The sequence below is a fragment of the Salmo trutta genome, unplaced genomic scaffold (genome assembly GCF_901001165.1).
Source record: "Salmo trutta unplaced genomic scaffold, fSalTru1.1, whole genome shotgun sequence".
NCBI lineage: Eukaryota > Metazoa > Chordata > Actinopteri > Salmoniformes > Salmonidae > Salmo > Salmo trutta.
This window is the reverse complement of record NW_021822992.1, coordinates 4,061,404-4,086,403: the sequence shown is the minus strand read 5'-3', so window position 1 is coordinate 4,086,403 and position 25,000 is coordinate 4,061,404. Positions and strand designations below refer to the sequence as shown.

Genomic DNA, 25,000 nt, shown 5'->3' with positions numbered 1-25,000 from the left:
TCTCTGCTAGGTAAAGCCCCGCCTTATCTCAGCTCACTGGTCACCATAGCAGCACCCACCCGTAGCACGCGCTCCAGCAGGTATATCTCACTGGTCACCCCCAAAGCCAATTCCTCCTTTGGCCGCCTCTCCTTCCAGTTCTCTGCTGCCAATGACAGGAACGAACTACAAAAATCTCTGAAGCTGGAGACTCATATCTCCCTCACTAGCTTTAAGCATCAGCTGTCAGAGCAGCTCACAGATCACTGCACCTGTACATAGCCCATCTGTAAATAGCCCATCCAACTACCTCATCCCCATACTGTATTTATTTATTTATCTTGCTCCTTCGCACCCCAGTATCTCTACTTGCACATTCATCTTCTGCACACCCTACCATTCCAGTGTTTAATTGCTATTCTGTAATTACTTTGCCACCATGGCCTATTTATTGCCTTACCTCTCTTATCCTACCTCATTTGCACACGCTGTATATAGATTTTCCTACTGTATTATTGATTGTACGTTTGTTTATTCCATGTGTAACTCTGTGTTGTTGTATGTGTCGAACTGCTTTGTTTTATCTTGGCCAGGTCGCAGTTGTAAATGAGAACTTGTTCTCAACTAGCCTACCTGGTTAAATAAAGGACTTGTTCTCAACTTGCCTACCTGGTTAAATAAAGGACTTGTTCTCTACTGGCCACCTGGTTAAATAAAGGACTTGTTCTCAACTGGCCTACCTGGTTAAATAAAGGTGAAATAAATATATCGTTTAGAACCTTGAGCGTGGCTGAGGTGGACCCATGACCAGCTCAGAAACCAGATTGCATAGCGGAGAAGGTACGGTGGGATTCGGAATGGTCGGTGATCTGTTTGTTAACTTGAATTTCAAAGACCTTAGAAAGGCAGGGAATAGACTGGTCCCTGTGGTCTGCAGTAGGGCACTATATAGGGAATAGACTGGTCCCTGTGGTCTGCAGTAGGGCACTATATAGGGAATAGACTGGTCCCTGTGGTCTGCAGTAGGGCACTATATAGGGAATAGACTACCATTTGGGACAGACACTAAGAAGGACTGTTCTGGAAGAAGGACTGTTCTGGAAGAAGGACTGTTCTGGAATTATGGACTGTTCTGGAATTATGGACTGTTCTGGAATTATGGACTGTTCTGGAATTATGGACTGTTGTGGAATTATGGACTGTTCTGGAAGGACGACTGTTCTGGAAGAAGGACTGTTCTGGAAGTTGTTGGTTGTGCTTTACTGTTCTCTTGACTATTAAATCAAACTTGATGTATATAATAATGTCTATAATAACATACATAATAATGTAAATAATAATGTCTATAATAACATATATAATAATGTAAATAATAATGTCTATAATAACATATATAATAATGTAAATAATAATGTCTATAATAATGTTTATAATGATGTATATAATAACGTATATAATAATGTCTATAATAATGTTTATAATGATGTATATAATAACGTATATAATAATGTCTATAATAACGTTTATAATGATGTATATAATAACGTATATAATAATGTCTATAATAATGTCTATAATAACGTATATAATAATGTCTATAATAATGTCTATAATAATGTAAATAATAATGTTTACAATAATGTTTATAATAACGTATATAATAACGTCTATAATAATGTTTATAATAATGTATATAATAATGTCTATAATAATGTCTATAATAACGTATATAATAATGTCTATAATAATGTTTATAATGATGTATATAATAACGTATATAATAATGTCTATAATAATGTTTATAATGATGTATATAATAACGTATATAATAATGTATATAATAACGTATATAATAATGTTTATAATAATGTTTATAATAACGTATATAATAACGTCTATAATAATGTTTATAATAATGTATATAATAATGTCTATAATAATGTCTATAATAACGTATATAATAATGTCTATAATAATGTTTATAATAATGTATATAATAATGTCTATAATAATGTCTATAATAACGTATATAATAATGTCTATAATAATGTCTATAATAACGTATATAATAATGCAGGTAGAGTTGTAGAGGGAGGGTCTCACCTGGTGCAGTCCTGTATACACTCAGGGCTGTTTCCATCTTTCAGGTAGCAGGCCGCTCTGTTAGAGTAGAGCACACACAGGTCCTCAGGGCTGTCCATTCCTATGGACCAGACACAGACATTATCAGCAGGCCGCTCTGTTAGAGTAGAGCACACACATGTCCTCAGGGCTGTCCATTCCTATGGACCAGACACAGACATTATCAGCAGGCCGCTCTGTTAGAGTAGAGCACACACAGGTCCTCAGGGCTGTCCATTCCTATGGACCAGACACAGACATTATTACACAGGTCCTCAGGGCTGTCCATTCCTATGGACCAGACACAGAGACATTATCAGCAGGCCGCTCTGTTAGAGTAGAGCACACACAGGTCCTCAGGGCTGTCCATTCCTATGGACCAGACAGAGACATTATCAGCAGGCCGCTCTGTTAGAGTAGAGCACACACAGGTCCTCAGGGCTGTCCATTCCTATGGACCAGACACAGACATTATCAGCAGGCCGCTCTGTTAGAGTAGAGCACACCCAGGTCCTCAGGGCTGTCCATTCCTATGGACCAGACACAGACATTATCAGCAGGCCGCTCTGTTAGAGTAGAGCACACACAGGTCCTCAGGGCTGTCCATTCCTATGGACCAGACACAGACATTATCAGCAGGCCGCTCTGTTAGAGTAGAGCACACCCAGGTCCTCAGGGCTGTCCATTCCTATGGACCAGACAGAGACATTATTACACAAGTCCTCAGGGCTGTCCATTCCTATGGACCAGACAGAGACATTATCAGCAGGCCGCTCTGTTAGAGTAGAGCACACACAGGTCCTCAGGGCTGTCCATTCCTATGGACCAGACATAGACATTATCAGCAGGCCGCTCTGTTAGAGTAGAGCACACACAGGTCCTCAGGACTGTCCATTCCTATGGACCAGACACAGAGACATTATTACACAGGTCCTCAGGGCTGTCCATTCCTATGGACCAGACACAGAGACATTATTACACAGGTCCTCAGGACTGTCCATTCCTATGGACCAGACAGAGACATTATTACACAGGTCCTCAGGGCTGTCCATTCCTATGGACCAGACACAGAGACATTATCAGCAGGCCGCTCTGTTAGAGTAGAGCACACACAGGTCCTCAGGGCTGTCCATTCCTATGGACCAGACACAGAGACATTATTACACAGGTCCTCAGGGCTGTCCATTCCTATGGACCAGACACAGAGACATTATTACACAGGTCCTCAGGGCTGTCCATTCCTATGGACCAGACACAGAGACATTATTACACAGGTCCTCAGGGCTGTCCATTCCTATGGACCAGACACAGAGACATTATTACCCAGGTCCTCAGGGCTGTCCATTCCTATGGACCAGACACAGAGACATTATTACACAGGTCCTCAGGGCTGTCCATTCCTATGGACCAGACACAGAGACATTATTACCCAGGTCCTCAGGGCTGTCCATTCCTATGGACCAGACACAGAGACATTATTACCCAGGTCCTCAGGACTGTCCATTCCTATGGACCAGACAGAGACATTATTACACAGGTCCTCAGGGCTGTCCATTCCTATGGACCAGACACAGAGACATTATTACCCAGGTCCTCAGGGCTGTCCATTCCTATGAACCAGACACAGAGACATTATTACCCAGGTCCTCAGGACTGTCCATTCCTATGGACCAGACAGAGACATTATTACACAGGTCCTCAGGGCTGTCCATTCCTATGGACCAGACACAGAGACATTATTACCCAGGTCCTCAGGGCTGTCCATTCCTATGGACCAGACACAGAGACATTATTACCCAGGTCCTCAGGGCTGTCCATTCCTATGAACCAGACACAGAGACATTATTACCCAGGTCCTCAGGACTGTCCATTCCTATGGACCAGACACAGAGACATTATTACCCAGGTCCTCAGGACTGTCCATTCCTATGGACCAGACACAGAGACATTATTACCCAGGTCCTCAGGACTGTCCATTCCTATGGACCAGACAGAGACATTATTACCCAGGTCCTCAGGGCTGTCCATTCCTATGGACCAGACACAGAGACATTATTACCCAGGTCCTCAGGACTGTCCATTCCTATGGACCAGACACAGAGACATTATTACCCAGACTCAGACACAGTCAAGTTGTCACCTCCATCGTGGGGCTGTAGTGGTCAGTCTGAGTGGGCTGTCGATGCAGAGCCTCCTGCTGCCTGCTACTGTCACGTCCCGACCAGTGAAAGAGGTCATTTGCCGTAGTAGAGTGGTCAGGGCGTGGCAGGGGGGGGGGTTGTTTTGTATGTATTTTGGGTTTTCTGTTTCTATGTGGGTTTGTTCTAGTTGTCTATTTCTATGTGTTGGTTTTCATGTTTCGGCCGGGTATGGTTTCCAATCAGAGACAGGTGTTTTTCATTGTCTCTGATTGGAAACCATACTTAGGCAGCCTCTTTTTCCTTTGGGGATTGTGGGTAGTTGTTTTCCGTTCCCAGTCTAAGTACCTGACGGGACTGTTGTCGGTCGTTTTTTTGTTATTTTGTAAAATGTCTTCATTAAAAGAATTGAAAACGAGCACAATCCACACTGCGTCTCGGTGTCCATTTCACGACCCCCTGTGACAGCTAGTATGAATCATTCATAAAGTTCTGAGGTGAGAATAATGAGGGAAGTATTTCTGGGGGTTTTAATGTACCACAGTATGAAAGTAGTAGTTGAATGTGCCCCTTGGTTGTGGGTGTGAGACTGACTGGGCTCAGAGGACTGGACTGGGATCAGATGTTAGGAATACACTGTTATAATGTGACTTCCAGAGGACTGGACTGGGATCAGATGTTAGGAATACACTGTTATAATGTGACTTCCAGAGGCCTGTACTGGGATCAGATGTTAGGAATACACTGTTATAATGTGACTTCCAGAGGCCTGTACTGGGATCAGATGTTAGGAATACACTGTTATAATGTGACTTCCAGAGGCCTGTACTGGGATCAGATGTTAGGAATACACTGTTATAATGTGACTGACTTCCAGAGGCCTGTACTGGGATCAGATGTTAGGAATACAATGTTATAATGTGACTTCCTGTACTGGGATCAGATGTTAGCAATACACTGTTATAATGTGACTTCCAGAGGACTGTACTGAGATCAGATGTTAGGAATACACTGTTATAATGTGACTTCCAGAGGCCTGTACTGGGATCAGACGTTAGGAATACACTGTTATAATGTGACTTCCAGAGGCCTGTACTGGGATCAGATGTTAGGAATACATTGTTATAATGTCACAATGACATAGCTCTTCTCTGTATGTTAAAACACTGTCTGAGGTTTCACCAGATCTGACTCCTTCCCAGCTGAATTCCTACATACACTACATTCCTAACCTGATTGGACCAAATACTTTACAGGAAGTGGAACGTTGTATCTATTGAACTATCTTAATGACTATGGCACTTCTAGTCTTTGGCCTGCTACGACTACGGCTGGTGAGGAAAGCCAGTCTGGACACATCGGAGACTCTTCAGTTACCACTGCCTGCGAGACATTTCTCCCTGCAGAGCGTGAGCCAGGGCCGCCCTCCTCTCCTCCTAGAAGGAACTTCCTGTGTGTTGTGGTAAGGGGGTAAAGGCATGTGACTCCCAAGTGACATCATCACTCTTTCATTTAGTCAGCGTCACTAAAGACAGAGAGAGACATCACATAGGAGGGGCTTGGTAGGCAGACAGACAGGTAGGTAGGTAGGCAGACAGGTAGTCAGGCAGACAGGCAGTCAGGCAGACAGGCAGTCAGGCAGACAGTCAGGCAGGTAGACAGGCAGACAAACAGGTAGGCAGGCAGTCAGGCGGACAGGCAGGCAGTCAGGCAGACAAAGAGGTAGGTAGGTAGGCAGGCAGGCAGGCAGGCAGACAGACAGACAGACAGACAGACAGACAGACAGACAGACAGACAGACAGACAGACAGACAGACAGGTAGGTAGGCAGGCAGTCAGACAGGCCAGCAGGCGGTCAGGCAGGTAGACAGGCAGACAAACAGGCAGACAGGCAGGCAGGCAGTCAGACAGGCAGACAGGTAGGCAGACAGGCAGGCGGTCAGGCAGGCAGGTAGACAGACAGGCAGGCGGTCAGGCAGACAGGTAGGCAGACAGGCAGGCGGTCAGGCAGTCAGGTAGGCAGACAGACAGGCAGGCGGACAGACAGGCAGGCGGTCAGGCAGACAGGTAGGTAGACAGACAGGCGGGCAGGCAGGCAGGTAGACAGACAGGCAGGCGGTCAGGCAGACAGGTAGGTAGACAGACAGGCAGGCAGGCAGGCAGACAGGTAGGCAGACAGGCAGGCAGACAGGTAGACAGGTAGGTAGACAGGCAGGCGGTCAGGCAGACAGGTAGACAGGTAGGTAGACAGGCAGACAGGCAGTCAGACCACCTCATGACACCAAATAGCATGAATAACCCTGCATTACACTGTGTATGACAGCAGTAACTGTGAAAGGCTTCAGAGTATCACATGATGTTCAGTCACTTTCACAGTAGACTAGTGGTGATCGTGGTGGAGAGGAACGAGGAGAGAACAGATTGATGGAGAGATTTATTTATAAAGCCTTTTTTTTTTTACATCAGCCCATGTCACAAAGTGCTGTACAGAAACCCAGCCTAAAACCCGCAAACAGCAAGCAATGCAGGTGTAGAAGCAGGGTGGCTAGGAAAAACTCCCTAGAAAGGCCAAAACCTAGGAAGAAACCTGGAGCGGAGAGGAGAGAGTGATGAGGAGAGAGTAAAACATGGATATTACTCCAGTGCTAGCCTCTCTACACTGACTTCCTGCTAAGGCTGATTTCAAGGTTTTACTGCTAACCTACAAAGCATTACATGGGCTTGCTCCTACCCATCTTTCCGATTTGGTCCTGCCGTACATACCTACACGTACGCTACGGTCACAAGACGCAGGCCTCCTTACTGTCCCTAGAATTTCTAAGCAAACAGCTGGAGGCAGGGCTTTCTCCTATAGAGCTCCATTTTTATGGAATGGTCTGCCTACCCATGTGAGAGACGCAGACTCAGTCTCAACCTTTAAGTCTTTACTGAAGACTCATCTCTTCAGTAGGTCCTATGATTGAGTGTAGTGTCACTTGAGTGGGTTGAGTCACTGACGTTATGCTGCAGTATTTATGTGTCGGGGGGCTAGGGTCAGTCTGTTATATCTGGAGTATTTCTCCTGTCTTATCCGGTGTCCTGTGTGAATTTAAGTATGCTCTCTCTCTCTCTCTTTCTTTCTCTCCTTTCTCTCTTCTCTCGGGGGACCTGAGCCCTAGGACCATGCTTCAGGACTACCTGGCATGATGACTCCTTGCTGTCCACCTGGTCGTGCTGCTGCTCCAGTTTCAAATGTTCCTCTCTAGGTTTCTTCCTAGGTTTTGGCCTTTCTATGGAGTTTTTCCTAGCCACCGTGCTTCTCCACCTGCATTACTTGCTGTTTGGGGTTTTAGGCTGGGTTTCTGTACAGCATTTTTTGACATCGGCTGATGTAAAACTGGCTCTATAAATAAATGTGATTGATTGATTGAGTGATGAAGAGGAGAGAGTGATGGAGAGGAGAGGAGAGAGTGATGGGAAGGAGAAGAGAGAGGAGAGAGTGATGGGAAGGAGAGAAGAGGAGAGAGTGATGGGAAGGAGAAGAGAGAGGAGAGTGACTGAAAAGGAGAGGAGAGAGTGATGGGAAGGAGAAGAGAGAGGAGAGGAGAGAGTGATGGAGAGGAGAAGAGAGAGGAGAGGAGAGAGTGATGGAGAGGAGAGCAGAGCATGATGGGAAGGAGAGGAGAGGGAGAGAGTGATGGGAAGGAGAGAAGAGGAGAGAGTGATGGAAAGGAGAGAGGAGAGATATAGTGGACGGTTCTTGCAGCAGTTTCTTTATTCAGTCAGAGGAGATTTACTACTGCAGTCTGTCAGCCAGTCAGCCAGCCAGCCAGCCAGCCAGTCAGTCAGTCAGTCAGTCAGTCAGTCGCCGCCACCCAGCACCTGGTTCAATTTCACAGTGAGCGGTCAGAAGTCACGTGACCTGAGAGGAACTGAGCCTGTCAGCCCTTCCTGCCTGGCCAGGGTATGTCTGAACTCCAGACAGCTAAAACAGACTCCCCACACTGCCAATAACCAACCAACCAACCAACCACTACTGCCAATAACCAACCAACCAACCAACCTGAGAGGAACTGAGCCTGTCAGCCCTTCCTGCCTGGCCAGGGTATGTCTGAACTCCAGACAGCTAAAACAGACTCACCACACTGCCAATAACCAACCAACCAACCAACCACTATTGTGATGAGTCACTATACTCCTCTACACCTGGACGCTGTCATGAATCAGGAGTGTACACTACCACTCAACAGTTTGGGCTCACTTAGAAATGTCCTTGTTTTTGAAAGAAAAGCACTTTTTTTTTGTATATTAAAATAACATAAAATTGATCTGAAATACAGTGTAGACATTGTTAATGTTGTAAATGACTATTGTAGCTGGTAACGACTGATTTTTTAAAATGGAATATCTATATAGGCGTACAGAGGCCCATTATCAGCAACCATCACTCCTGTGTTCCAATGGCACGTTGTGTTAGCTAATCCAAGGTTATCATTTAAAAAGGCTAATTGATCGTTAGAAAACCCTCTTGCAATTATGTTAGCACAGCTGAAAACTGGTGTCCTGATTAAAGAAGCAATAAAACTGGCCTTCTTTAGACTAGTTGAGTATCTGGAGCATCAGCATTTGTGGGTTCGATTACAGGCTCAAAATGGCCAGAAACAAAGAACTTTCTTCTGAAACTCGTCAGTCTATTCTTGTTCTGAGAAATGAAGGCTATTCCATGCGAGAAATTGCCAAGAAACTGAAGATCTCGTACAACTTCCTTCACAGGACAGCGCAAACTGGCTCTAACTAGAATAGAAAGAGGAGTGGGAGGCCCCGGTGCACAACTGAGCAAGAGGACAAGTACATTAGAGTGTCTAGTTTGAGAACATACGCCTCACAAGTCCTAAACTGGCAGCTTCATTAAATAGTACCCACAAAACACCAGTCTCAACGTCAACAGTGAAGAGGCGATTCCAGGATGTTGGCCTTCTAGGCAGAGTTGCAAAGAGTCATATCTCAGACTGGCCAATAAAAATAAAAGATTAAGATGGGAAAAAGAACACAGACACTGGACAGAGGACCTCTGACTAGAAGGCCAGCATCCCGGAGTCGCCTCTCCACTGTTGACGTTGAGACTGGTGTTTTGCGGGTACTATTTAATGAAGCTGCCAGTTGAGGACTTGTGAGGCGTATGTAGATATTCCATTAAAAATCAGCCGTTTCCAGCTACAATAGTCATTTACAACATTAACAATGTCTACACTGTATTTCAGATCAATTTGATGTTATTTTAACGGACAAAAATACGTTTTTCTTTAAAAAATAAGGACATTTCTAAGTGACCCCAAACTTTTGAACGGTAGTGTTGATCTGAAATCACATCACACCGACTGGCTAAACGCTGCCGGTAACGACATCACATCACACCGACTGGCTAAACGCTGCCGGTAACGACATCACATCACACCGACTGGCTAAACGCTGCCGGTAACGACATCACATCACACCGACTGGCTAAACGCTGCCGGTAATGACATCACATCACACCGACTGGCTAAACGCTGCCGGTAACGACATCACATCACACCGACTGGCTAAACGCTGCCGGTAACGACATCACATCACACCGACTGGCTAAACGCTGCCGGTAACGACATCACATCACACCGACTGGCTAAACGCTGCCGGTAACGACATCACATCACACCGACTGGCTAAACGCTGCCGGTAACGACATCACATCCCACCGACTGGCTAAACGCTGCCGGTAACGACATCACATCACACCGACTGGCTAAACGCTGCCGGTAACGACATCACATCACACCGACTGGCTAAACGCTGCCGGTAACGACATCACATCACACCGACTGGCTAAACGCTGCCGGTAATGACATCACATCACACCGACTGGCTAAACGCTGCCGGTAACGACATCACATCACACCGACTGGCTAAACGCTGCCGGTAACGACATCACATCACACCGACTGGCTAAACGCTGCCGGTAACGACATCACATCACACCGACTGGCTAAACGCTGCCGGTAACGACATCACACCGACTGGCTAAACGCTGCCGGTAACGACATCACATCACACCGACTGGCTAAACGCTGCCGGTAACGACATCACATCACACCGACTGGCTAAACGCTGCCGGTAACGACATCACATCACACCGACTGGCTAAACGCTGCCGGTAACGACATCACATCACACCGACTGGCTAAACGCTGCCGGTAACGACATCACATCACACCGACTGGCTAAACGCTGCCGGTAACGACATCACATCACCGACTGGCTAAACGCTGCCGGTAACGACATCACATCACACCGACTGGCTAAACGCTGCCGGTAACGACATCACATCACACCGACTGGCTAAACGCTGCTGGTAACGACATCACATCACACCGACTGGCTAAACGCTGCCGGTAACGACATCACAACCGACTGGCTAAACGCTGCCGGTAACGAATCACATCACACCGACTGGCTAAACGCTGCCGGTAACGACATCACATCACACCGACTGGCTAAACGCTGCCGGTAACGACATCACATCACACCGACTGGCTAAACGCTGCCGGTAACGACATCACATCACACCGACTGGCTAAAACGCTGCCGGTAACGACATCACATCACACCGACTGGCTAAACGCTGCCGGTAACGACATCACATCACACCGACTGGCTAAACGCTGCCGGTAACGACATCACATCACACCGACTGGCTAAACGCTGCCGGTAACGACATCACATCACACCGACTGGCTAAACGCTGCCGGTAACGACATCACATCACACCGACTGGCTAAACGCTGCCGGTAACGACATCACATCACACCGACTGGCTAAACGCTGCCGGTAACGACATCACATCACACCGACTGGCTAAACGCTGCCGGTAACGACATCACATCACACCGACTGGCTAAACGCTGCCGGTAACGACATCACATCACACCGACTGGCTAAACGCTGCCGGTAACGACATCACATCACACCGACTGGCTAAACGCTGCCGGTAACGACATCACATCACACCGACTGGCTAAACGCTGCCGGTAACGACATCACATCACACCGACTGGCTAAACGCTGCCGGTAACGACATCACATCACACCGACTGGCTAAATGCTGCCGGTAATGACATCACATCACACCGACTGGCTAAATGCTGCCGGTAACGACAAGTCACACTATCATGTGATGTGATTGAGTGATGAGAATAACATTGCTGTTATAGAGGTTAGTTTTATTACTGCGGTAACTGTGCTGACCTTTGGTTTGCTGTGGCCACTCACTGAAAACACGAGCTGCCAATAGCAGGCAAAAAACAACGCACTGATTTAACCTTATAAAAAAAAAATACTAAAGCAGTGGCATTAGTTGCTAGATTACCTACATAGGTTGTTTTGGGGGAATGTCCGTGGAAAATGTAGAATGAACAACAAACTAATATGGAATTTGTATAGCCTGTCTCGCTAAGTTATTATAGATCCCAACTCTAGCTGAACGAGAGTTATTAGTAAAAGCTCTGTGAACCAAACCCAACACCATAATACTGAAAACCTACCTGAGTCTGTGAAGCCCGTGATGGCCTGGGAGTATTTGTCCAGCGCATCTGCAAACTGTCCATTCTTAAAGAACAGGTTTCCCTCGTTCTTGAGCCGCGCCAGCGGTGGGGGCAGGGCCCCACAAGGGGCGTCAAGGTTGCTTCCGTCTCCCCCAGCCGGACTGGATCCTTTAGAGTCCCTCCTGGCAGAGCCCCGAGCTCCGTTCCGCAGACCTTTGTCCGACGTCGAATCCTGTTGGTTCACCTTGTACTTCTCCGCAATCCCTCCGCGGTTTTTCCAGTGGCCTCCGTGTGAATTGTGGTCCGTATGCGGACCGGGGCCCCCTTCCCCTCCTCTGCCGTGGGGCTTCTTCTGAGCATTTCCCATGTCTCCCCTCTCGGCAGGAGCAACAGCAGCACTCTCCCCTCCCACAGCTTCGCTAGGCTCAACCGGACAAGCTGCCAAGCACAGAACACACCCACAGGAAGCAGTCAGTGGTTACATCACAGTGGGGGAGGGGTTGGTAAATGCAAAGCCGTTTGAAAGGGAGTTCCAGGAAGAATCTCTCTCTCTCTCTCTGTCTCTCTCTCTCAGTTTCTCTCTCTCTCTCTGTCTCTCTCTCTCTCTGTCTCTCTCTCTCTCTCCTCTCTCCTCTCTCTCTCTGTCTCTCTCTCCCTCTCTCTCTGTCTCTCTCTCTCTCTCAGTCTCTCTCCCTCAGTCTCTCTCTCTCAGTCTCTCTCCCTCAGTCTCTCTCTCTCTGTCTTTCTCTCTCTCTCTCTACCAGGCAGCCCAGCAAGCCGTTGGCGATGCAGTTAGAGAGGGGGAGGGGTGGAAAACAACCACACACACAGACACTATCTGGTCTGAAGAATGTGATGTTACTGAGACGGGGGCTGGGGGGGAATGGCAGATAGTCAGTATGATGTCATATTACTGAGACGGGGGCTGGGGGGGAATGGCAGATAGTCAGTATGATGTCATATTACTGAGACGGGGGCTGGGGGGGAATGGCAGATAGTCAGTATGATGTCATATTACTGAGACAGGGGCTGGGGGGGAATGGCAGATAGTCAGTATGATGTCATATTACTGAGACGGGGGCTAGGGGGGAATGGCAGATAGTCAGTATGATGTCATATTACTGAGACGGGGGCTGGGGGGGAATGGCAGATAGTCAGTATGATGTCATATTACTGAGACAGGGGCTAGGGGGGAATGGCAGATAGTCAGTATGATGTCATATTACTGAGACAGGGGCTAGGGGGGAATGGCAAATAGTCAGTAGGATGTCATATTACTGAGACAGGGGCTAGGGGGGAATGGCACATAGTCAGTAGGATGTCATATTACTGAGACAGGGGCTAGGGGGGAATGGCAGATAGTCAGTAGGATGTCATATTACTGAGACGGGGGCTGGGGGGGGAATGGCAGATAGTCAGTATGATGTCATATTACTGAGACAGGGGCTAGGGGGGAATGGCAGATAGTCAGTAGGATGTCATATTACTGAGACGGGGGCTGGGGGGGAATGGCAGATAGTCAGTATGATGTCATATTACTGAGACAGGGGCTAGGGGGGAATGGCAGATAGTCAGTATGATGTCATATTACTGAGACAGGGGCTGGGGGAATGGCAGATAGTCAGTATGATGTCATATTACTGAGACAGGGGCTAGGGGGGAATGGCAGATAGTCAGTATGATGTCATATTACTGAGACGGGGGCTGGGGGGGAATGGCAGATAGTCAGTATGATGTCATATTACTGAGACAGGGGCTGGGGGGGAATGGCAGATAGTCAGTATGATGTCATATTACTGAGACGGGGGCTGGGGGGGAATGGCAGATAGTCAGTAGGATGTCATATTACTGAGACGGGGGCTGGGGGGGAATGGCAGATAGTCAGTAGGATGTCATATTACTGAGACGGGGCTGGGGGGGAATGGCAGATAGTCAGTAGGATGTCATATTACTGAGACGGGGGCTGGGGGGGAATGGCAGATAGTCAGTAGGATGTCATATTACTGAGACGGGGGCTGGGGGGGAATGGCAGATAGTCAGTATGATGTCATATTACTGAGACGGGGGCTGGGGGGGAATGGCAGATAGTCAGTAGGATGTCATATTACTGAGACGGGGGCTGGGGGGGAATGGCAGATAGTCAGTATGATGTCATATTACTGAGACGGGGGCTAGGGGGGGAATGGCAGATAGTCAGTATGATGTCATATTACTGAGACAGGGGCTGGGGGAATGGCAGATAGTCAGTATGATGTCATATTACTGAGACGGGGGCTGGGGGGGAATGGCAGATAGTCAGTATGATGTCATATTACTGAGACAGGGGCTGGGGGAATGGCAGATAGTCAGTATGATGTCATATTACTGAGACAGGGGCTAGGGGGGAATGGCAGATAGTCAGTATGATGTCATATTACTGAGACGGGGGCTGGGGGGGAATGGCAGATAGTCAGTATGATGTCATATTACTGAGACAGGGGCTGGGGGGGAATGGCAGATAGTCAGTATGATGTCATATTACTGAGACGGGGGCTGGGGGGGAATGGCAGATAGTCAGTAGGATGTCATATTACTGAGACGGGGGCTGGGGGGGAATGGCAGATAGTCAGTAGGATGTCATATTACTGAGACGGGGGCTGGGGGGGAATGGCAGATAGTCAGTAGGATGTCATATTACTGAGACGGGGGCTGGGGGGGAATGGCAGATAGTCAGTAGGATGTCATATTACTGAGACGGGGGCTGGGGGGGAATGGCAGATAGTCAGTATGATGTCATATTACTGAGACGGGGGCTGGGGGGGAATGGCAGATAGTCAGTAGGATGTCATATTACTGAGACGGGGGCTGGGGGGGAATGGCAGATAGTCAGTATGATGTCATATTACTGAGACGGGGGCTGGGGGGGAATGGCAGATAGTCAGTATGATGTCATATTACTGAGACAGGGGCTAGGGGGGAATGGCAGATAGTCAGTATGATGTCATATTACTGAGACGGGGGCTGGGGGGGAATGGCAGATAGTCAGTAGGATGTCATATTACTGAGACGGGGGCTAGGGGGGAATGGCAGATAGTCAGTATGATGTCATATTACTGAGACGGGGGCTAGGGGGGAATGGCAGATAGTCAGTATGATGTCATATTACTGAGACAGGGGCTGGGGGGGAATGGCAGATAGTCAGTATGATGTCATATTACTGAGACAGGGGCTAGGGGGGAATGGCAGATAGTCAGTATGATGTCATATTACTGAGACAGGGGCTGGGGGGGAATGGCAGATAGTCAGTAGGATGTCATATTACTGAGACGGGGGCTGGGGGGGAATGGCAGATAGTCAGTATGATGTCATATTACTGAGACAGGGGCTAGGGGGGAATGGCAGATAGTCAGTATGATGTCATATTACTGAGACAGGGGCTGGGGGGGAATGGCAGATAGTCAGTAGGATGTCATATTACTGAGACAGGGGCTGGGGGGGAATGGCAGATAGTCAGTAGGATGTCATATTACTGAGACAGGGGCTGGGGGGGAATGGCAGATAGTCAGTAGGATGTCATATTACTGAGACGGGGGCTGGGGGGGAATGGCAGATAGTCAGTAGGATGTCATATTACTGAGACGGGGGCTGGGGGGGAATGGCAGATAGTCAGTAGGATGTCATATTACTGAGACGGGGGCTGGGGGGGGATGGCAGATAGTCAGTAGGATGTCATATTACTGAGACGGGGGCTGGGGGGGAATGGCAGATAGTCAGTAGGATGTCATATTACTGAGACGGGGGCTGGGGGGGAATGGCAGATAGTCAGTAGGATGTCATATTACTGAGACGGGGGCTGGGGGGGGAATGGCAGATAGTCAGTAGGATGTCATATTACTGAGACGGGGGCTGGGGGGGGAATGGCAGATAGTCAGTAGGATGTCATATTACTGAGACGGGGGCTGGGGGGGAATGGCAGATAGTCAGTAGGATGTCATATTACTGAGACGGGGGCTGGGGGGGAATGGCAGATAGTCAGTAGGATGTCATATTACTGAGACGGGGGCTGGGGGGGAATGGCAGATAGTCAGTAGGATGTCATATTACTGAGACGGGGGCGGGGGGGGAATGGCAGATAGTCAGTAGGATGTCATATTACTGAGACGGGGGCTGGGGGGGAATGGCAGATAGTCAGTAGGATGTCATATTACTGAGACGGGGGCTGGGGGGGAATGGCAGATAGTCAGTAGGATGTCATATTACTGAGACGGGGGCTGGGGGGGAATGGCAGATAGTCAGTAGGATGTCATATTACTGAGACGGGGGCTGGGGGGGAATGGCAGATAGTCAGTAGGATGTCATATTACTGAGACGGGGGCTAGGGGGGAATGGCAGATAGTCAGTATGATGTCATATTACTGAGACAGGGGCTAGGGGGGAATGGCAGATAGTCAGTATGATGTCATATTACTGAGACAGGGGCTAGGGGGGAATGGCAGATAGTCAGTATGATGTCATATTACTGAGACAGGGGCTAGGGGGGAATGGCAGATAGTCAGTATGATGTCATATTACTGAGACGGGGGCTAGGGGGGAATGGCAGATAGTCAGTAGGATGTCATATTACTGAGACGGGGGCTAGGGGGGAATGGCAGATAGTCAGTAGGATGTCATATTACTGAGACGGGGGCTAGGGGGGGAATGGCAGATAGTCAGTAGGATGTCATATTACTGAGACGGGGGCTGGGGGGGAATGGCAGATAGTCAGTAGGATGTCATATTACTGAGACGGGGGCTGGGGGGGAATGGCAGATAGTCAGTAGGATGTCATATTACTGAGACTGGGGCTGGGGGGGAATGGCAGATAGTCAGTATGATGTCATATTACTGAGACAGGGGCTAGGGGGGAATGGCAGATAGTCAGTATGATGTCATATTACTGAGACAGGGGCTAGGGGGGAATGGCAGATAGTCAGTATGATGTCATATTACTGAGACAGGGGCTAGGGGGGAATGGCAGATAGTCAGTATGATGTCATATTACTGAGACAGGGGCTGGGGGGAATGGCAGATAGTCAGTATGATGTCATATTACTGAGACGGGGGCTAGGGGGGAATGGCAGATAGTCAGAATGATGTCATATTACTGAGACAGGGGCTGGGGGGAATGGCAGATAGTCAGTATGATGTCATATTACTGAGACAGGGGCTAGGGGGGAATGGCAGATAGTCAGTAGGATGTCATATTACTGAGACGGGGGCTAGGGGGGAATGGCAGATAGTCAGTAGGATGTCATATTACTGAGACGGGGGCTAGGGGGGAATGGCAGATAGTCAGTATGATGTCATATTACTGAGACAGGGGCTGGGGGAATGGCAGATAGTCAGTATGATGTCATATTACTGAGACAGGGGCTAGGGGGGAATGGCAGATAGTCAGTAGGATGTCATATTACTGAGACAGGGGCTGGGGGGGAATGGCAGATAGTCAGTATGATGTCATATTACTGAGACAGGGGCTAGGGGGGAATGGCAGATAGTCAGTAGGATGTCATATTACTGAGACGGGGGCTAGGGGGGGAATGGCAGATAGTCAGTAGGATGTCATATTACTGAGACAGGGGCTGGGGGGGAATGGCAGATAGTCAGTATGATGTCATATTACTGAGACGGGCTGGGGGGGAATGGCAGATAGTCAGTAGGATGTCATATTACTGAGACGGGGGCTAGGGGGGGAATGGCAGATAGTCAGTAGGATGTCATATTACTGAGACGGGGGCTAGGGGGGGAATGGCAGATAGTCAGTAGGATGTCATATTACTGAGACAGGGGCTGGGGGGAATGGCAGATAGTCAGTATGATGTCATATTACTGAGACGGGCTGGGGGGGAATGGCAGATAGTCAGTAGGATGTCATATTACTGAGACGGGGGCTAGGGGGGGAATGGCAGATAGTCAGTAGGATGTCATATTACTGAGACGGGGGCTAGGGGGGGAATGGCAGATAGTCAGTAGGATGTCATATTACTGAGACAGGGGCTGGGGGGGAATGGCAGATAGTCAGTATGATGTCATATTACTGAGACAGGGGCTAGGGGGGGAATGGCAGATAGTCAGTAGGATGTCATATTACTGAGACGGGGGCTAGGGGGGGAATGGCAGATAGTCAGTAGGATGTCATATTACTGAGACGGGGGCTAGGGGGGGAATGGCAGATAGTCAGTAGGATGTCATATTACTGAGACGGGCTGGGGGGGAACGGCAGATAGTCAGTATGATGTCATGTTACTGAGACGGGCTGGGGGGGATGGCAGATAGTCAGTATGATGTCATATTACTGAGACAGGGGCTGGGGGGGAATGGCAGATAGTCAGTATGATGTCATGTTACTGAGACGGGCTGGGGGAATGGCAGATAGTCAGTAGGATGTCATATTACTGAGACGGGCTGGGGGGGAACGGCAGGATGTGATGTAACTGTACCTCACCCTGCTGTAACAGACGGGGTCTAGGGGGGAACGGCAGGATGTGATGTAACTGTACCTCACCCTGCTGTAACAGACGGGGTCTAGGGGGGAACGGCAGGATGTGATGTAACTGTACCTCACCCTGCTGTAACAGACAGGGTCTAGGGGGGAACGGCAGGATGTGATGTAACTGTACCTCACCCTGCCGTAACAGACGGGGTCTAGGGGGGGAACGGCAGGATGTGATGTAACTGTACCTCACCCTGCTGTAACAGACAGGGTCTAGGGGGGAACGGCAGGATGTGATGTAACTGTACTGCTGTAACAGACAGGGTCTAGGGGGGAACGGCAGGATGTGATGTAACTGTACCTCACCCTGCCGTAACAGACAGGGTCTAGGGGGGAACGGCAGGATGTGATGTAACTGTACCTCACCCTGCTGTAACAGACAGGGTCTAGGGGGGAACGGCAGGATGTGATGTAACTGTACCTCACCCTGCTGTAACAGACGGGGTCTAGGGGGGAACGGCAGGATGTGATGTAACTGTACTGCTGTAACAGACGGGGTCTAGGGGGGAACGGCAGGATGTGATGTAACTGTACTGCTGTAACAGACAGGGTCTAGGGGGGGAACGGCAGGATGTGATGTAACTGTACCTCACCCTGCTGTAACAGACAGGGTCTAGGGGGGAACGGCAGGATGTGATGTAACTGTACCTCACCCTGCTGTAACAGACGGGGTCTAGGGGGAACGGCAGGATGTGATGTAACTGTACCTCACCCTGCCGTAACAGACGGGGTCTAGGGGGGGATTGGCAGGATGTGATGTAACTGTACCTCACCCTGCTGTAACAGACAGGGTCTAGGAGGCGAACGGCAGGATGTGATGTAACTGTACTGCTGTAACAGACAGGGTCTAGGGGGGGAACGGCAGGATGTGATGTAACTGTACCTCACCCTGCTGTAACGGACGGGGTCTAGGGGGGAACGGCAGGATGTGATGTAACTGTACCTCACCCTGCCGTAACAGACAGGGTCTAGGGGGGGAACGGCAGGATGTGATGTAACTGTACCTCACCCTGCCGTAACAGACAGGGTCTAGGGGGGGAACGGCAGGATGTGATGTAACTGTACCTCACCCTGCTGTAACAGACAGGGTCTATGGGGGATTGGCAGGATGTGTTGTAACTGTACCTCACCCTGCCGTAACAGACAGGGTCTAGGGGGGAACGGCAGGATGTGATGTAACTATACCTCACCCTGCCGTAACAGACAGGGTCTAGGGGGGGAACGGCAGGATGTGATGTAACTGTACCACACCCTGCTGTAACAGACAGGGTCTAGGGGGGAACGGCAGGATGTGATGTAACTGTACTGCTGTAACAGACAGGGTCTAGGGGGGAACGACAGGATGTGATGTAACTGTACTGCTGTAACAGACAGGGTCTAGGGGGGAACGGCAGGATGTGATGTAACTGTACCTCACCCTGCCGTAACAGACAGGGTCTAGGGGGGGAACGGCAGGATGTGTTGTAACTGTACCTCACCCTGCTGTAACGGACAGGGTCTAGGGGGGGAACGGCAGGATGTGATGTAACTGTACCTCACCCTGCTGTAACAGACAGGGTCTATGGGGGATTGGCAGGATGTGTTGTAACTGTATCTCACCCCGCTGTAACGGACAGGGTCTAGGGGGGAACGGCAGGATGTGATGTAACTGTACCTCACCCTGCTGTAACAGACGGGGTCTAGGGGGGATTGGCAGGATGTGATGTAACAGAGCTCATTGAGGCTTTGCAGCATCCTGATCAACACAGCAACCATTAGCATGAGGGATTTGACCGCAGGATTAGAGAACAAATCCCCAGTCAGGGACTTACAGTGGGGGGTTGAGTTAGCTAACAGCACAGACACACAGCACAGACACACAGCCAAACACTAACCCACAGCACAGATCCACAGCACAGACACACAGCCAAACACAGACCCACAGCACAGACACACAGCCAAACACAGACCCACAGCACAGACACACAGCACAGACACACAGCCAAACCCTAACCCACAGCACAGACACACAGCACAGACACACAGCCAAACACTAACCCACAGCACAGACACACAGCCAAACCCTAACCCACAGCACAGACACACAGCCAAACACCAACCCACAGCACAGACACACAGCCAAACACTAACCCACAGCACAGACACACAGCCAAACACCAACCCACAGCACAGACACACAGCACAGACACACAGCCAAACCCTAACCCACAGCACAGACACACAGCACAGACACACAGCACAGACACACAGCACAGACACTAACCCACAGCACAGACACACAGCCAAACCCTAACCCACAGCACAGACACACAGCCAAACACCAACCCACAGCACAGACACACAGCCAAACACTAACCCACAGCACAGACACACAGCCAAACACCAACCCACAGCACAGACACACAGCACAGACACACAGCCAAACCCTAACCCACAGCACAGACACACAGCACAGACACACAGCCAAACACTAACCCACAGCACAGACACACAGCCAAACCCTAACCCACAGCACAGACACACAGCCAAACACCAACCCACAGCACAGACACACAACCAAACACTAACCCACAGCACAGACACACAGCCAAACACTAATCCACAGCACAGACCCACAGCACAGACCCACAGACCCACAGCACAGACCCACAGCCAGACCCACAGACCCACAGCACAGACCCACAACACTAACCCACAGCCAGACCCACAGCACAGACCCACAGCAGCTCTCTGGGGTAAAACCAGACAGCTGTGGTGTTTGGAGAATGCAGCAGGCTGTCAGGTCTGTATGGGTCTTATTGATAATGATTCTGGATCACTTAGGGAACCAGCCAGCCAACCAGGGAACCAACCAGGCAGCCAACCAGGGAACCAGCCAGCCAGCCCTTGGCCATTCTGAGTAGCACTAAATCAGTGTCGCCAACCAGCCAGCCAGCCAACCAACCAACCAGGCAGCCAACCAACCAGCCAGCCAGCCAACCAGCCAGCCAGCCAACCAGCCAGCCAATCAACCAGCCAGCCAACCAACCAACCAGCCAGGAGGCCTACCAGCCAGCCAGCCAACTAACCAGCCAGCCAGCCAGCCAACCAACCAGCCAGGCAGCCAGCCAACCAACCAACCAACCAACCAACCAGGCAGCCAACCAGCCAGCCAACCAACCAACCAGCCAGGCAGCCAGCCAACCAACCAGGCAGCCAGCCAGCCAGCCAGCCAGCCAACCAACCAACCAGCCAGGCAGCCAGCCAACCAACCAACCAACCAACCAGCCAGGCAACCAACCAACCAGCCAGGCAACCAGCCAGCCAGTCAGTCAGTCAGCCAGCCAGCCAGGAAACCAACCAACCAGCCAGGCAACCAACCAGCCAGCCAGCCAACCAGCCAGCCAGCCAGGCAACCAACCAACCAACCAACCAGCCAGCCAGCCAGCCAGCCAACCAACCAGCTAACCAGCCAACCAACCAGCCAGGCAGGCAGGCAGGCAGGCAGGCAACCAACCAACCAGCCAGCCAGGCAACCAAACAACCAACCAGTCAGCCAGCCAGCCAGGCAACCAACCTTAATGTAATATAATAACCTCTGTTTAGTAGGTCTAGGATCAGTCATCATCTGATCTGGTTAAACACTTGTTGTGTGTTTAAGGAACAAACTAGAACACCTATGTCTCCTTCTCGTGGTAATAAGATTTCTCTCTAATTCTACTCATTTGCTTAGACCTGCATTTGCATGTTTCTGTTGTTATAGAAACATGAGAAAAAGGGGGTGTAGTTGGTTTTCTGACTGTTGAATTGTGAATCATCTGAATGTTGTTTTATAGAAAGGTCAGTTTGATGTTGACTGACTGGTGACGGACTGTAAAGTAGACTACTCCAGGTCGACTACCATATCATATAAACCAACTGGTGGTCTCCAGGACTGGGCTGGAGGTCAGTCACTTTCAACTCAAGATATATAATGGTTCAATCTCACTAAGTAGGTGAAGCGATCAGTCACTCACCTCTCTGCTCTTCCTGTATCTCATCCTCCTCCACTTCCTGAATCAGGATCTTCTTGCTTTTACGTCCCTTCTCTGGTTGACTCTGGTTTAGTCTCTTATCCACCTCAACTAGAAGTTTCTGTTGGGCCAGGTTGTGTGAAGGAAAAGCAGAAAAGAAGACATGGTAAATAGTTCATTCTATTGTTCCATTAGATTCAATTTAAACACAGTCAAAACAACCATGTTATGCAGATGAAGACAGGTGATACAACAGTAGTACCAGTCCATGCTATTCAGGACTTCCTGGATGTAACGTTCCTTTAAAATGCGACACGACTGAAGATAAATCAACTCCATATCCTTCATTCCAGTCCTGACGGTCACTACGGTACCTGATGGTCACTACGGTACCATCTGTTGAATAAACAGGAGTCCTGGTCACTACGGTACCGTCTGTTGAATAAACAGGAGTCCTGGTCGCTACGGTACCGTCTGTTGAATAAACAGGAGTCCTGGTCACTACGGTACCTGATGGTCACTACGGTACCGTCTGTTGAATAAACAGGAGTCCTGGTCACTACGGTACCGTCTGTTGAATAAACAGGAGTCCTGGTCACTACGGTACCGTCTGTTGAATAAACAGGAGTCCTGACGGTCACTACGGTACCGTCTGTTGAATAAACAGGAGTCCTGACGGTCACTACGGTACCGTCTGTTGAATAAACAGGAGTCCTGACGGTCACTACGGTACCGTCTGTTGAATAAACAGGAGTCCTGGTCACTACGGTACCGTCTGTTGAATAAACAGGAGTCCTGGTCACTACGGTACCGTCTGTTGAATAAACAGGAGTCCTGGTCACTACGGTACCGTCTGTTGAATAAACAGGAGTCCTGACGGTCACTACGGTACCGTCTGTTGAATAAACAGGAGTCCTGACGGTCACTACGGTACCGTCTGTTGAATAAACAGGAGTCCTTACGGTCACTACGGTACCGTCTGTTGAATAAACAGGAGTCCTGGTCACTACGGTACCGTCTGTTGAATAAACAGGAGTCCTGACGGTCACTACGGTACCGTCTGTTGAATAAACAGGAGTCCTGACGGTCACTACGGTACCGTCTGTTGAATAAACAGGAGTCCTGGTCACTACGGTACCGTCTGTTGAATAAACAGGAGTCCTGGTCGCTACGGTACCGTCTGTTGAATAAACAGGAGTCCTGGTCACTACGGTACCGTCTGTTGAATAAACAGGAGTCCTGGTCACTACGGTACCGTCTGTTGAATAAACAGGAGTCCTGACGGTCACTACGGTACCGTCTGTTGAATAAACAGGAGTCCTGACGGTCACTACGGTACCGTCTGTTGAATAAACAGGAGTCCTGACGGTCACTACGGTACCGTCTGTTGAATAAACAGGAGTCCTGACGGTCACTACGGTACCGTCTGTTGAATAAACAGGAGTCCTGGTCACTACGGTACCGTCTGTTGAATAAACAGGAGTCCTGACGGTCACTACGGTACCGTCTGTTGAATAAACAGGAGTCCTGACGGTCACTACGGTACCGTCTGTTGAATAAACAGGAGTCCTGGTCACTACGGTACCGTCTGTTGAATAAACAGGAGTCCTGGTCGCTACGGTACCGTCTGTTGAATAAACAGGAGTCCTGGTCACTACGGTACCGTCTGTTGAATAAACAGGAGTCCTGGTCACTACGGTACCGTCTGTTGAATAAACAGGAGTCCTGACGGTCACTACGGTACCGTCTGTTGAATAAACAGGAGTCCTGACGGTCACTACGGTACCGTCTGTTGAATAAACAGGAGTCCTGACGGTCACTACGGTACCGTCTGTTGAATTAAACAGGAGTCCTGACGGTCACTACGGTACCGTCTGTTGAATAAACAGGAGTCCTGGTCACTACGGTACCGTCTGTTGAATAAACAGGAGTCCTGATGGTCACTACGGTATCCGTCTGTTGAATAAACAGGAGTCCTGGTCACTACGGTACCGTCTGTTGAATAAACAGGAGTCCTGATGGTCACTACGGTACCGTCTGTTGAATAAACAGGAGTCCTGGTCCTACGGTACCGTCTGTTGAATAAACAGAGTCCTGACGGTCAGCTACGGTACCGTCTGTTGAATAAACAGGAGTCCTGACGGTCACTACGGTACCGTCTGTTGAATAAACAGGAGTCCTGACGGTCACTACGGTACCGTCTGTTGAATAAACAGGAGTCCTGACGGTCACTACGGTACCGTCTGTTGAATAAACAGGAGTCCTGGTCACTACGGTACCGTCTGTTGAATAAACAGGAGTCCTGACGGTCACTACGGTACCGTCTGTTGAATAAACAGGAGTCTTGGTCACTACGCTACCGTCTGTTGAATAAACAGGAGTCCTGGTCACTACGGTACCGTCTGTTGAATAAACAGGAGTCCTGGTCACTACGGTACCGTCTGTTGAATAAACAGGAGTCCTGACGGTCACTACGGTACCGTCTGTTGAATAAACAGGAGTTCTGACAGTCGCTACGGAACCGTCTGTTGAATAAACAGGAGTCCTGACGGTCACTACGGTACCGTCTGTTGAATAAACAGGAGTCCTGACGGTCACTACGGTACCGTCTGTTGAATAAACAGGAGTCCTGGTCGCTACGGTACCGTCTGTTGAATAAACAGGAGTCCTTGTCACTACGGTACCGTCTGTTGAATAAACAGGA

At 49.3% G+C, this 25,000-nt stretch overlaps 1 protein-coding gene across 1 annotated transcript in view; it reads right to left on the bottom strand.

Annotated features, from left to right (window-relative positions):
* The window catches only part of LOC115187955 (sperm-associated antigen 1), a 53,129-nt gene that overhangs the window by 21,888 nt on the left and 6,241 nt on the right, over window positions 1-25,000 (bottom strand). Inside the window, exons 10-12 of the mRNA XM_029747045.1 lie at window positions 22,300-22,417; window positions 11,794-12,231; window positions 2,083-2,182 (exon numbers count right to left, since the gene is read on the bottom strand). Of these exons, the coding sequence (XP_029602905.1) occupies window positions 2,083-2,182; window positions 11,794-12,231; window positions 22,300-22,417 (656 nt within the window). The remainder of the gene's footprint in view (window positions 1-2,082; window positions 2,183-11,793; window positions 12,232-22,299; window positions 22,418-25,000) is intronic.